Source organism: Ostrinia nubilalis, chromosome 8, assembly GCF_963855985.1.
Source record: "Ostrinia nubilalis chromosome 8, ilOstNubi1.1, whole genome shotgun sequence".
Lineage (NCBI taxonomy): Eukaryota > Metazoa > Arthropoda > Insecta > Lepidoptera > Crambidae > Ostrinia > Ostrinia nubilalis.
Genome location: NC_087095.1, coordinates 5893445 through 5906098, shown reverse-complemented (window position 1 = coordinate 5906098; position 12654 = coordinate 5893445). Strand labels below are relative to the sequence as shown.

Genomic DNA, 12654 nt, shown 5'->3' with positions numbered 1-12654 from the left:
ACCTATAGCTATTATTAGTATTACGTATTACCTGCTCTACAATGCATACGAACACACGTTTTTTTTCTGTTTAGCCCAAAGGTTACCTGGTAGAGTATGCCTAATGGCAGCAAGTTCGCCTTAAGTTGGTTTGTTGGTACCATAGAGTTATTATTAATAACTCTATGGTTGGTACCAATTTATATGACAGAAGAAGAAATAAAATTAATACAAATGCGAAAATAGCTTAGTTTTATCACCTTTCACGCTTCAAAACTTTATTAGACCAATAAACCGAATGAAATATTTTTTGAGACCGAGACCCAGGAAAAAGTTTTAAAAAAACATACGGGTCGAATTGAGAACCTCCTCCTTTTTTTGAAGTCGGTTGAAAATTACAGTGCTCACGTATCATGCACCGTGCAAAACAGTGCAAAACGAAACGTATCCGTCAAATGAACGTCACCCTTTGACAGCTATGACCTTGAAAAAGTTCAGGCGGCGTGTTATCACAACAACATCCTAACCTCTGAACTTCAGTTCTTTACTTCTTTTCAGTAACCTTGTGTTAAATTGTGTTTAGGCGATTAGAGGAGTATTATTCTTACTAGTGCCTTTCAACTCTATAAAACTGTGAAAATGAGTCGCAATTTAAAAGCCCTTATTGGACCTTCGATTCTCAATGCAGATCTTTCAAAACTTTTTGAAGAATCTCAGAAACTACTTGATAATGGTGCAGACTATCTACATTTAGACGTTATGGATGGTCACTTCGTGCCTAATTTAACATTTGGACATCCAGTCGTGAAATGCCTTCGCTCAAAAATCAAGGATGCTTTCTTTGAAACTCACATGATGGTTTCAAAGCCAGAACAAGTAAGTTTCCTACTTAATACTATCCTAATCCTTGTATTGTAACCTTCACAATGCAAAGGAAATTAGTCAGTATTCTTTCGTTTTGGTATTACCTAATATTTCACTATTATTTTTTTCAGTGGATAGCTCCAATGGCTGATGCTGGAGTAAATCAATATACTTTTCATATTGAGCCTGTGACAAATGTTGAGGATGTCTGCAGAAAAGTTAGAGAAAGTGGCATGAAGGTAACTACCAAATCAATAGGTCATATACTTACCTAACTACAAATATGTAACATTTCATGTTAACTATATCTAATATTAAATTATACAGGTTGGTGTAGCAATCAAACCAGGAACTCCAGTATCAGAAGTAGAGAAATACATATCAATGGCAGATATGGTGTTGATCATGACTGTAGAACCTGGGTTTGGAGGTCAGAAGTTCATGGAAAACCAGATGGCTAAAGTGCAACATCTGAGAAGAAACTACCCTCTTCTGGATATTGAAGTGGATGGGGGAGTAGGCCCTTCTACTATAAGCTGTTGTGCTGATGTAAGTTTATTTCTACTACAAAATTATTTTTACCTACTTAATAACCTTTATACCTACTACTTGTATGGAAAATCATCAACATATTTTACTTTTCAGGCTGGAGCCAACATGATAGTCTCAGGAACAGCAGTTATTGGAGCAGCTGATCAAGCAGATACTATCAAAACACTCAGAGATACAGTACAACTTGCAATTAACAAGCTATAACATACTAGTTACTGTTATTTACTAAGTACATTCCTTTTATTGGGGAAATAAGGTCTTCCAATTTTGTAAATGTTTACAATAAAACAATTGTTAAGATATGATTAGTTTTAATCAAATCTACTTAAATCTAAATTAGTTTCACCTCCAGAGTTGTCAGTAGTTTCAGGTTTTTTCACGTCATTTGGGAATATAGAGCTTGTGGCAATTCCAGTTTCTTTAAACACCATAGGTTCGTTTTGTGCTTTCAGCTTAGGCCTCAGTCCAGTAAGGGCAACCAGTATAGCTTCTTCAGTACGAATTGTTCTTGACCCTTGGTTAGGTAGCACATTGACATAATGGTTGAACAAGAGACTTGCTTCGCCAACTTGCAATTGCTCGTCACTTTCAAGAGCTGCTTCTATGCCATGAAGACCTCCAAATACAATGAGGGCATGGTTGTATGAGAGTTCCTTGTGTGGTAAATCATCTATAGGTGTACCTCTATCAGAAGTACCGACTGTCAAGTCATAACTGAAACAAAAATTAATTTGTCAATACTTATTTTTAATCCAAGTTTATTTGCAGCACATGTTAGAACACATTATGTTAAATAATTCTTACCCATCTTTGTAAGGTGATTGTGTAAAGACTTGGCTAAGATTATTTGCGATCCTGACTGTATAACCCCAATATACTCCGGTTTCTGCCCTTGGTGTAGTAAGGCCAACAATTTTCCCTTTTAACTTTTTACTTCCTTCTGGTGTGGGGAGCATTCGTACAGTGACCCGAATCCCGGGGTTCAACAACTTGTCAGTGGATACATCTTGCAGCAAGCCAACATTCACTTGTGAGCCCCGACCTGGTTTTACCTTCTTGTTCATTGTTATTCCTTCTCTGTAAGACAAATAAACATCTGTTTATTCAATGCTTGATTGTAAGAATAATAATATTATAGCCTGACCAGGAACATAAAAACCCTCGCCATGTTGCGGAAAACTAATGGTACTAATTTCTTTTAATGGCAACAGTAACTGAAAACTTCATTGACATGTCACCTTGCATGTCAGTCTATTGCTGTCAAAGTGTAAACAAACTTTATTTTAAATGTGCGCAATTGGTTTTATGAATTAAATTGCTAAAATATTTTTATAGTTGTGAAAGAAAAGTGGTTCACAATGTGTTAAAGTATTTGTCGAAGAGAAATACTAAGGGTTCGGACAATATTTTCATTGAATAATGTTTCTGACAAAGGTTGTCAAATTGACTGACATGTTTATCGTATAGTACAGTCCACTATGAAAATTAGCTGTGGTTTGTTTCAACTACCTATTTTAAAAATTTTGTCACTTTCTAAGTGTTGAATTTTATGGGATTGGGAAAGAAGTACCGAGTTTGAAGCGTTCATGAGCAGACATTGCAGTTGAATATTCACGTTCTGAATTTGATTATTGATGAATAATAAAATAAATCTACTAGCTCGATTGATGGTTTCATTTAATTTATTTAAATCAGGTTACCTATAATAATATTTATTCGTTAATTTATGAAAATATCAAATTAGCCCGTAATCCTGAATCCTGATACATAAAGTTAGCCTATTAATTTAACACAGGTACGACTGTACTCAGTGTTGCACTATCAAATGCAATTGACGCGCCTCTATGCCAGGGTTTTTATGTTCCTGGTCAGGCTATATGTTGTTTCACTTTCAAAAATGAACTCTACTTAATCTGATTTTATTAACAACTTACCTAAACTTAAAGTTGTTAGACGAACGTAAGTGATGAGGAGCATCCAAAGGATTCAATAAGCCTGCAAACTCCAAGTCTTTGTGCAGGGGAAAGAAATGCTTCCTCAAGTACTGGGGGCATTCCAAGTACTGCAATATCCGTGCAAGCTGGACACAGCTCTTTCGCGCCACTCTAACACCATCTGCGTCTTCTACCTTAGACTTTTTCGTGTCAAGTTTATCTCCAATATCATCGTACACAATAACTTCATCTACACAGAACACGCAAGCAGCTCGCGCGATTTGACCAGCAAGATAAGTACGCAACTCAGCTGACTGAGCATTTTCCAATATGGAACCTGGCACCGCTATACTTATTGTGGAAATATCTAACAATTTCTTCTCCTGCTCAACCTCTTCCTGAATTTTAATCTCAACCTCTTTTTCAATAGCTTTTCTTTTTTCGCGTTTTATTATTTTCTCTTCATTGCGCTGTCGCTTTAAAGCCTTCCGCTCTTGATTTATCTCACGCCAACTCTTCCCTGGAGTCTTCGGTGCTGCAGGTTGGGACATAACCTCAAATTATAGATTTAATTTGGAATAATATTTCCTCCCCGAAAATGGGAAGTCACTCCTACTATTTATTTTGTTTTTATAACGAACAAGTAATTAAGATTTATGAACACAGGGCACACTTTTACTTATTTTCCATAATTAATGACAAAACAAATTTCTGTATTTACTGTGCTTGGATTTTTTTTTTTTTTTTTTTCCCTATGATGGCATGCACGGCTTGTGCGTCAGCCACGACGAAGTAAGGTAAAGGTTGGGAAACGTATAGGAAAGTAAAAATGGAAAACGGAAAAAAAAAAGGTTTCAAAGGATCAGGAAAGTAAAGGAGAGAACAAAATGATAAATAATCTGGAAACATAAAAATTAAATTACATAACAAATTAAATTTTAATGTTATTATTATTCATATATACAGATAGGGTATTATAAATATCAATATTATCATGCATGTTTAAGAGGCAGGCTATGGAAGTAGGAAATGGTACTTTTAAAGATATAAGGGATTTGAGGAAAGAGGATCGGTCATGTAATGGACAAGTGAAAAACAGATGATTTAAATCACCTGTGCCGGTGCCACACTCACACAAATCAGAATTCACGATTTTAAGTCTAAAAAGATGCGTAGGTATACAAGCATGGCCAATTCTCATACGGATAATATTAGAGGTAGAAACCTTTCCCAGTTTCATTTTAAAAAACCATGGTTTTATAGGAATGGTAGGTTGAATGAACTTATACCATTTTCCTTTGGTTGCACTACTGTGCGCCCAATCCAATTCCCATGATTCACGCAAGTAGGACTTAGGGAGGGACAAAAGGTCATGGCAATAATTTTTATAACTGATCATATCACCATTCACAACAGCTTCATTCGCAAATTTATCTGCTTTTTCGTTACCGAAAATATGGCTATGACTCGGAATCCAGGCGAAGATAATTTTGAACCCCAAAGTAGAACATTTATGAAGCAATTCCCTGCATTGGATTACGATTGGATATTGAGTATTGCATTTAAAGGGAAATTTTTCTAAGGCTTGTAAAGCGCTCTTAGAATCTACAAAAATTACTGTTTTTTTCAGTTTCATAATTTGGACATATTCTATGGCTTTATAAATTCCACAGCACTCCCCGGTAAAAACTGATGTTTCAGGAGGTAATCTGACCTTTTCATGAATACCATACTGATGATGGAAAAGCCCTACTCCGACCACACCATCGTTGGAGTGTTTAGATGCATCGCTATAAATATGATGCCAATCAGCCCAATTATCTTCAATAATTAAGTTAAATTTATATTTAGCGTCAAGTGAATTTTTTGGGATATCTAAATCATATATTATTTCAGGAGAAAAAATTAAAGACTCAAAACTAGCAGAAAATATGGGAAATTTTGGAGTTCTGTAAGTCGGAGCTTGAAAAGATATAAATTTACGGTAACTTAAAACTAGACAGGGAAGGTTTTTATGAGCCCAGTAAGGAGATGTCCCAATAGAATCAGATAAAAGTTGTAATTTTAAAAATAGAGGATGATTTGAATATTGTAAAACTCTAAATAAAAATTTGTCAGATAAGAATTGACGGCGCAATCTAAGAGGAGGATCAGTGCATTCAATCTGTAAAGAATTAATGGGGCTAGATTTCATTGTACCAGAAATAATACGAAGAGCCTTTGATTGGATGCTGTCCATTTTTTTTAGACCGACTAGATTGCAAGGTTCCAAGAAGTAAGCTCCATAATCAAGAACACTACGTATTATAGCGTTATAGAGAAGTTTTAGGGAGGAAGGGTGAGCACCCCACCAGACCCCTGAGAGGCAGCGCAAAATATTTAATAGACGCTCACATTTGGCCGTGACATAATAACAATGAGGAACCCCTGATAGTTTGTCATCTAATATTATACCTAAAAATTTTGCCTCCTTACAAGCCTGGATAGTGATATTATCATAGTAAACAAAAATAGGAGGTGGCATCCGCATTCTACTAAAAAGTACCACAGAACTTTTGGGGACCGATAATGAAAGACAGTTATTATCTAACCAGTTTTTAAGGGAACCTAAAGCTGAAGTTAAGCAATGACATAATTCGCTTACTGAATAACCAGAAACATACAAAAGAAGGTCATCAGCGTACTGTAGAATATTAATTTTGTTACTAAAAACAGATTCAAGGTCGTACGTATATACGTTATACAACAATGGGCTTAAAACAGACCCCTGAGGTAATCCCCTCCAAAGAACTCGGGTCAAAACTGTTGAATCTTGAGTAGTAACGTTAATAGATCTTTCTGATAACATACTAATAATGAAATTGATTAGGGTAATCGGTACTTGTAGCTTTACCAGTTTATTTTTAAGTATAGATAAATTAACACCATCGTAGGCGGCTGTGATATCAAGAAAGGCAGCAAGGAGGCATTGGTTATTAGTAAAGGCTAAGCGAATATCTGTAGTAAAAATTCCTAAACTATCCATAGTACTCTTCCCTTTTCTAAAACCAAATTGACTGGTAGCTAATATACCTTTGTTTTCTAAATACCATTCTAATCTATTTTTAACTAAATGCTCTGCAATTTTGAGAAGAACAGACGATAAAGCAATAGGCCGATACGAAGTGGAGTTACCTACAGGAGAGTTCGGTTTGAGGATTGGTATTACCTCTTGAGATTTCCATGACGGAGGCATGTTACCGTTAATCATAATGGAATTAATTATTGAAAGAAAATACGAAAGACAAGAATCACTTAAATTAATGAAAAAAGAATAAGGAATACCGTCAATACCAGGAGCTGAATCTTTCACATACGACAAAATGCCTTTTAATTCAGAAAAAGTAAATGGAGCATTTAAATCTGTAAGGTTTTCAGTGCAAATAGGATAGATTAATTCATGATGTACTATATCTATAGGAGGCACAGAAGGTGGCGCTAATTTATCTAGAAAGCAATCAGCAATTGATTTATCTATGAACGAGGGAGTGCTCTCTCGGAAACAAGATCTAAATCTCCGAATATTTTTCCATACCTCAGATGGGGAAATGTCTGGTGATATCGAAGTGCAGAATGATTTCCATCCTTCCCATTTTTTTTGTTTAAATAACTTACGGGTGCTGTTTATAAGTTCAGACAAAGTTTCTAGGTTTTCTGAAGAGGAAAATGCTCTGTAAGCACGTTCGGCTAATTTTCTTTTTTTAATAGCTTCAGCGCATTCTTCATCCCACCATGGGGGAGGAGGAATATATCTACTACGATTCTTTTTAATAGGAAAAATATTGTCCGCCACATCAATTAAAACTTGAGTGAAAGTATCAGCACAATTGCTATGATTGTCTAACTGTAAGGAAGGAAGTGACTCTAATCTTTCCTCTACTTTTTCTTTAAAACGTTTCCAATCAGCATTAATCAATTGGTACTTCAATCGAGGGGGACGCATTGGGATTGATTTGTCAGAAAATGGTAAAGTAATAAATAAAGGATAATGATCACTGCCATATGAAGAGCTAAGAGCGTGCCAGGTTAAAGATGACGCTAAGGAAGGAGAACATATAGATAGATCAGGAGCGCTGAATCCTTCAGAACTAGCAGTGCGACGTGTAGGTTCCCCGGAGTTCAGTAAGCATAAATTATTCACATCTAAAAAATCTAAGATTCTTGAACCATAATAATTAGAGGAAGAACTACCCCAAGAAGCATGCTGGGCGTTAAAATCTCCCATTATTAAAATTGGCTTTGGAAGGGACGGTAAAATATTAAGTAAAATTTCATCATATATAATAGAGGATGGATGTGGAATATAAATGGAAACAAAACAAATACCATTTATAGAAACTGCTATAATGGAATAATCATCGTTATGAACAGGAATAGGAATGTGTTTAAAAGACCAAGAATGCTTGACCAGCAGTGCAACACCGCCATAGCCGTCTAGACGGTCCTCTCTAATGCAGGCATAGCCTGCCACCTTAAAACAACTACTAGATTTAAGCCAAGTCTCTTGGAGAGAAATGGCTAACGGGTCATATTTATTTATCAAATGGAACAAATCAGATTTCTTACTGTAAATACTGCGGCAATTCCATTGAATTACCACCGAATTCATTATTATTTATAAAATTACTATCAAATGAATAATTATTTTTATTACTTACAGGGTTTTGGGATGAGGCAGCGTTGGGCGGTGTGAAGTTTGAATTATAATGAGACAATGAATTAATAAGTGTAATAATAAGTTCTTTAACAGACATAATATCAGACAGTAAAGAGTCTTTACTTGAATCTTTATAAGCAGTGCCAGATGAAGGAAAGTTTATGTTGAAGTCTTTAGTGAGAGCATCATGAGAGGCCTTATCATATCCAGGACTAATTACTGGTGGGGATCTAGGCTTAAGAAATACTGTTTTTTTATATGAACTCCTGCTGGGTAAACTATCAGATGAATTTTTCAAAACTGGTCTATTTGTGTTCACTGGGGCTACTGTTGTCAAAACATCAGCATAAGACTTACCAAGAGGAGGGTGTAATTTTAAAGCCTCAGAATAAGAAATACAATTCTTAGCCATTGTCTCTTTGATTTGTTTTTGGCGGGAAAACTCAGGACATTTTTTACTGGTCGCAAAGTGAGACCCAGTACACAGACAACATTTGACAAACTCTTCATCAACTGAACAGCTGTCACCCGAGTGGTCATGACCACATTTAAAACATTTGGGAAGAGATCTACACTGTGATTTAATGTGACCATATTTACAGCATTTGTAACATTGTATAGTGGGGAAAATGTATAAGTCCACGGGCAGAGAATTGTAACACATAAATACTCTCTTTGGAAGTACTTGTCCATCAAATGTAAGAACTACAGTCTCTATAGGTACCGTAAAATGCTGCAACTTTGCCAAGTAAGCGCAAATTTGCCTAATTTTTTCCAATCTTTATATCTCAGTCTGCTTAATTTTTTATTTCTTTCTACCATTTGGTAGTAAATTTACATTAGTATGGCAACACATTTTTATTTTTTCATCTATGGTAACTATATGGATTTATCTGTCAGTAGCGCAGAAATTGAGAGTGTGTTCGCGAGAAATTTTACGGTGTCTCAAAACTTTTGCGGTTTTGACATCAAAAAATAGTGTTTTCGTGCTGTGATAACGTCTCAGGGTAAGAAAATATGTTCTTTTTGCTGTATGGTTTTATATTTCGATAAAATCTCATGGTTTTATCAAATGTTCTCACTAGGCAATGTTGGGCAGTGTTTTGAAAACTCAAGTGACACATCTTTGCCTGGGTCTAGGGTTGTCAAATATTATAATCAGAATTGATTACTTAAATTATCCTGTAATAAATAATAATAAGCAAATGTGATTATTTCGCTATAAGATTAACCATGTAAAAGTTTGGTTGTTTGTTTGCTTGTTTTTTTTGTATATTTATTAGTAATCGTAATTACAAAATTACGAATAGAACGAAGTCCCGGGCAAATCTAGTTGGTTAGGCTACTTACCTAAAATAAGCAACTTTTTTTTTGCTTATGCAAATATAGTTTGTTTTTCATTAATATCTACATGGTTTAATGATATAAATAAATTCTTATACCTAGACCCAATCCAAAGATGAACTAATTAAAACAAAAGTAATTCTATTAATGTCGTCCGTTGTGACGGCTACTGTCTTTTTTGTATGAATCTACCGTTACCGATAACGGTTCGTTGAATATAGGAACCGGGCATAAGTAATAATAATAATAAACCTTAATTTTATTTCAGTTACTCATACGAAAATGGGGAACGACAAACATAGAAAAAGAAGAAAACCAGGAGCTCGTAAATATTCTGATTATTCTCAGGAAACATTAGAAGTTGCTGCAGACCTAGTGCGTGATAAAGTTATTTCGTCGTATGAAGCGGAAAAGCAATTTGGTATACCACGACGGACCATAGTAAATCGCAGTAAGAAATTACACTCGAAAGATTTTGGTCGACCGACCGAATTGTCCATAGATGAAGAAGCCCACATCGCCGACGTTGTGAATCTTTCTGCACAATTTGGAAGTCCGTTGACCATGCTAGACTTGCGCATTGTAGTACATAACTACCTAACAAAAAACGGCAAACTTCACCTTTTTAAGGGCAAAATGCCCGGTGAACGGTGGGCACGGGCATTTTTAGATCGTCACCATTTTTCAAATAGAGCTGCACAAAATATAAAAAGAAATCGTGCCGCAAAAACGGTAGACGAATTAAACCAATATTTTGAAAATCTGGAGGAGTCGCTAAAAGATATCCCTCCTACAAACATACTTAATTTCGACGAGACAAATTTGACCGACGATCCAGGATCACGAAAATGTATATTTAAAAGAGGCACTAAACACCCAGAAAGGGTTCTTAACGCGAGCAAAAGCTCAGTATCCGTAATGTTCAGCGGAAGTGCAGACGGTCAATGCCTACCGCCCTACGTTGTATACAAGGCTGACCATTTATGGACTAGATGGTCCGAAAATGGTCCAAAAAATTGTCGATATAACAGAACTAAATCAGGATGGTTTGACATGGTCTGCTTTGACGACTGGTTCAAATATATAGTTTTGCCATGGGCAAACTCTCTAGATGGACCAAAACTTATCATCGGCGATAACTTGGCATCACACCTAAGCGTCGAGACAATACAAATATGTCAAAGTCAAAACATCAGATTTGTTTTTCTTCCAACGAATGCAACACATCTTACTCAACCGTTAGATGTCGCATTTTTTGGACCCATGAAACGTCACTGGCGTGAAATTTTAACTAATTACAAAGCTACATACGGCAGCGCAAATACTATTAACAAATGCCATTTTCCACAATTATTAGACGAACTCATGACCAAAATAGATATGACAAAAGAGACAAATTTACGCAAAGGATTTGAAGGATGTGGAATATACCCTTTCAATCCATCAAGAGTGACAAAAAGGTTACCAACGGTGCAAGAAGAAGACATTCGTCAATTTGATGCAAGCCTTCTAGAGTATTTACAGAGAAATAGACGATCGCAACCAATAAAAACAGGTCAAAACAGCAGACTAACAGTAACACCAGGCAAGTCTATATCTACTGAGGAGGCAGAAGAGCTAGCTAAAGCCAAGCTTATAAAGAAAAATCCAAAACAAAAAGAGAAAAAAGACACAAGTTTACCAGGACCATCGAAAATAATATCTGTAAAGAATAAAAAAAACAAGCAGACCGGAAAAATGCACAAAAAAACAATTTCACAACCAATCAGTGACAATAAAATAGATAAATGCTCCCAATCTTCTGGTTTGCCATTGATGATCAAAAATCCTAACAGTCTCAGTAGGCTTTGTACTAATGCTATTAACATTTATTTGCAACCGTTAGCGTCAGATTCCTTCAAAATCGTGCATTGCCTAAAAGATTTACCAAAAGGTTCCGAAATGAACTTTCTATTTTGTGATGATACACCAGAATGCCTACAATTAAATACAGATAGCATACCAAAAAATGATCTAGAACTACAAAAAAAGTCCTCAATTAAGAAAAAACCTTCGAAGATAATAATTACGTCGAAACCTTCGAATATAATAATTACGTCTAATAAAGTTATCAAAGAAGCTTCTCCTGAAAATAATATGCCATTGCGAGATAAAGATACCCAGATAAATACAAAAAAAAGAAGACAAGCCAATATTTCTCAACTGCAGTCATCCAAAAATAAAAGAAAAAGGAAACGCGTATATGATAGCGAGTCAAGCTCAACGTCAGAAACATCTTTTCGAGCTGCAGATGACTCAGATTGTGAAGATTTTGACAATTATATTCAAACATATTTACAAGAACAAGAAGACCAAGAAAATATATGCCCTTTTGGCCTGAGCAACATTGAATTTCATGAAGAGGATCCTCTAGGGTTTGACAAAAACAGTTGGGTAATAGTCAAATTCGCTTCAAAAAAAAGTGTTAAGCACTTTATCGGAAAGATTTTATTTATTAATAATAAAATTCCTACTGTAAAATTTGCGAGAAAAGTTAAAAATTCGAAGTGTAATAAGGGAACAGTCTTCACTTACCCTAACATTGATGATGTATGTGCTGTACAAGATTTAAATGACATTATTACAGTATTACCTGACCCCCAAATCACCCGACGAGGACAATTCATATTTAATTTAAGTCTCGAGAAATATAACATACAGTGATATTAATTATTATAATATATTTACGAGTCTGTAATACCAGTAGATACTCGTATGTAGGATTGTATTCTGTTAACTACTCAGTATTAGCATAGTGTTCGTTTTTGTAACACCTGCAATTAAGTTCCTATTGATATTAGTTTAAAGTCGGTATTATAGAATTTTTCAATGAGTATTACTAAAAATTAGGATTCCAAAGATTTGTTCCTAAACTAATTTGAAGTGCCTACACACGGCTTTAAGACAGAAGATTATTTTTATTTTATATACCTACCTACCTACCGTCGCCAAATAATAATTATTTATAAGAGGTACTGTTTGTTTTTTATTCTCATTAAAGAATATTGAAGTATATCTTATGTGTATTTTTGGCACAACCCTATATCCAACTACTTTTGTGTATGGGAATTCTGCAGTACCTGCTACAACTTTGCCTGTCACTTGCTAAAAAAAAACTATTACATTTATGACTGGCATTTGACTATTAGAAACAAGAACGGTCTTTTGTGATAAACAGAAAACAATAACTACACGATTAATAAATAACCTACAGAGATATTCTTCTAGGCAAAGTTGTGTCCTTGA

General features: G+C 35.2%; 3 protein-coding genes across 3 annotated transcripts; 2 read left to right on the top strand and 1 right to left on the bottom strand.

Annotated features, from left to right (window-relative positions):
• Positions 1 to 454: 454 nt before the first annotated feature.
• LOC135073803 (ribulose-phosphate 3-epimerase) lies at positions 455 to 1695 on the top strand. The gene is made up of 4 exons (XM_063967987.1): positions 455 to 855; positions 975 to 1082; positions 1171 to 1392; positions 1489 to 1695. Exons 1-4 carry the CDS (start codon positions 619 to 621, stop codon positions 1597 to 1599), a joined length of 678 nt encoding a protein of 225 aa, XP_063824057.1. The 5' UTR covers positions 455 to 618; the 3' UTR covers positions 1600 to 1695.
• LOC135073802 (putative methyltransferase C9orf114) lies at positions 1687 to 4058 on the bottom strand. The gene is made up of 3 exons (XM_063967985.1): positions 3330 to 4058; positions 2200 to 2472; positions 1687 to 2109 (listed from the first exon to the last, which is right to left on the bottom strand). The coding sequence occupies exons 1-3, from the start codon at positions 3878 to 3880 to the stop codon at positions 1707 to 1709; spliced, it is 1227 nt and encodes a 408-aa protein (XP_063824055.1). The 5' UTR covers positions 3881 to 4058; the 3' UTR covers positions 1687 to 1706.
• A 4885-nt stretch (positions 4059 to 8943) lies between these two features.
• Positions 8944 to 12654, top strand: LOC135074144 (uncharacterized). Its single transcript, XM_063968451.1, has 2 exons — positions 8944 to 9032; positions 9638 to 12654. Exon 2 carries the CDS (start codon positions 9652 to 9654, stop codon positions 12070 to 12072), a length of 2421 nt encoding a protein of 806 aa, XP_063824521.1. The 5' UTR covers positions 8944 to 9032; positions 9638 to 9651; the 3' UTR covers positions 12073 to 12654.

Excerpts from the sequence above, each read along its gene's own strand:
- LOC135073803 (XM_063967987.1), top strand. The coding sequence starts at position 619 with ATGAGTCGCAATTTAAAAGCCCTTATTGGACCTTCGATTCTCAATGCA. Across the intron at positions 856-974 it reads TGGTTTCAAAGCCAGAACAA|TGGATAGCTCCAATGGCTGA; the intron begins GTAAGTTTCCTA and ends TATTTTTTTCAG. Across the intron at positions 1,083-1,170 it reads TTAGAGAAAGTGGCATGAAG|GTTGGTGTAGCAATCAAACC; the intron begins GTAACTACCAAA and ends TAAATTATACAG.
- LOC135073802 (XM_063967985.1), bottom strand. The coding sequence starts at position 3,880 with ATGTCCCAACCTGCAGCACCGAAGACTCCAGGGAAGAGTTGGCGTGAG. Across the intron at positions 2,473-3,329 it reads TCTAACAACTTTAAGTTTAG|AGAAGGAATAACAATGAACA; the intron begins GTAAGTTGTTAA and ends TTTGTCTTACAG. Across the intron at positions 2,110-2,199 it reads CAATCACCTTACAAAGATGG|TTATGACTTGACAGTCGGTA; the intron begins GTAAGAATTATT and ends TTTTTGTTTCAG.
- LOC135074144 (XM_063968451.1), top strand. The coding sequence starts at position 9,652 with ATGGGGAACGACAAACATAGAAAAAGAAGAAAACCAGGAGCTCGTAAA.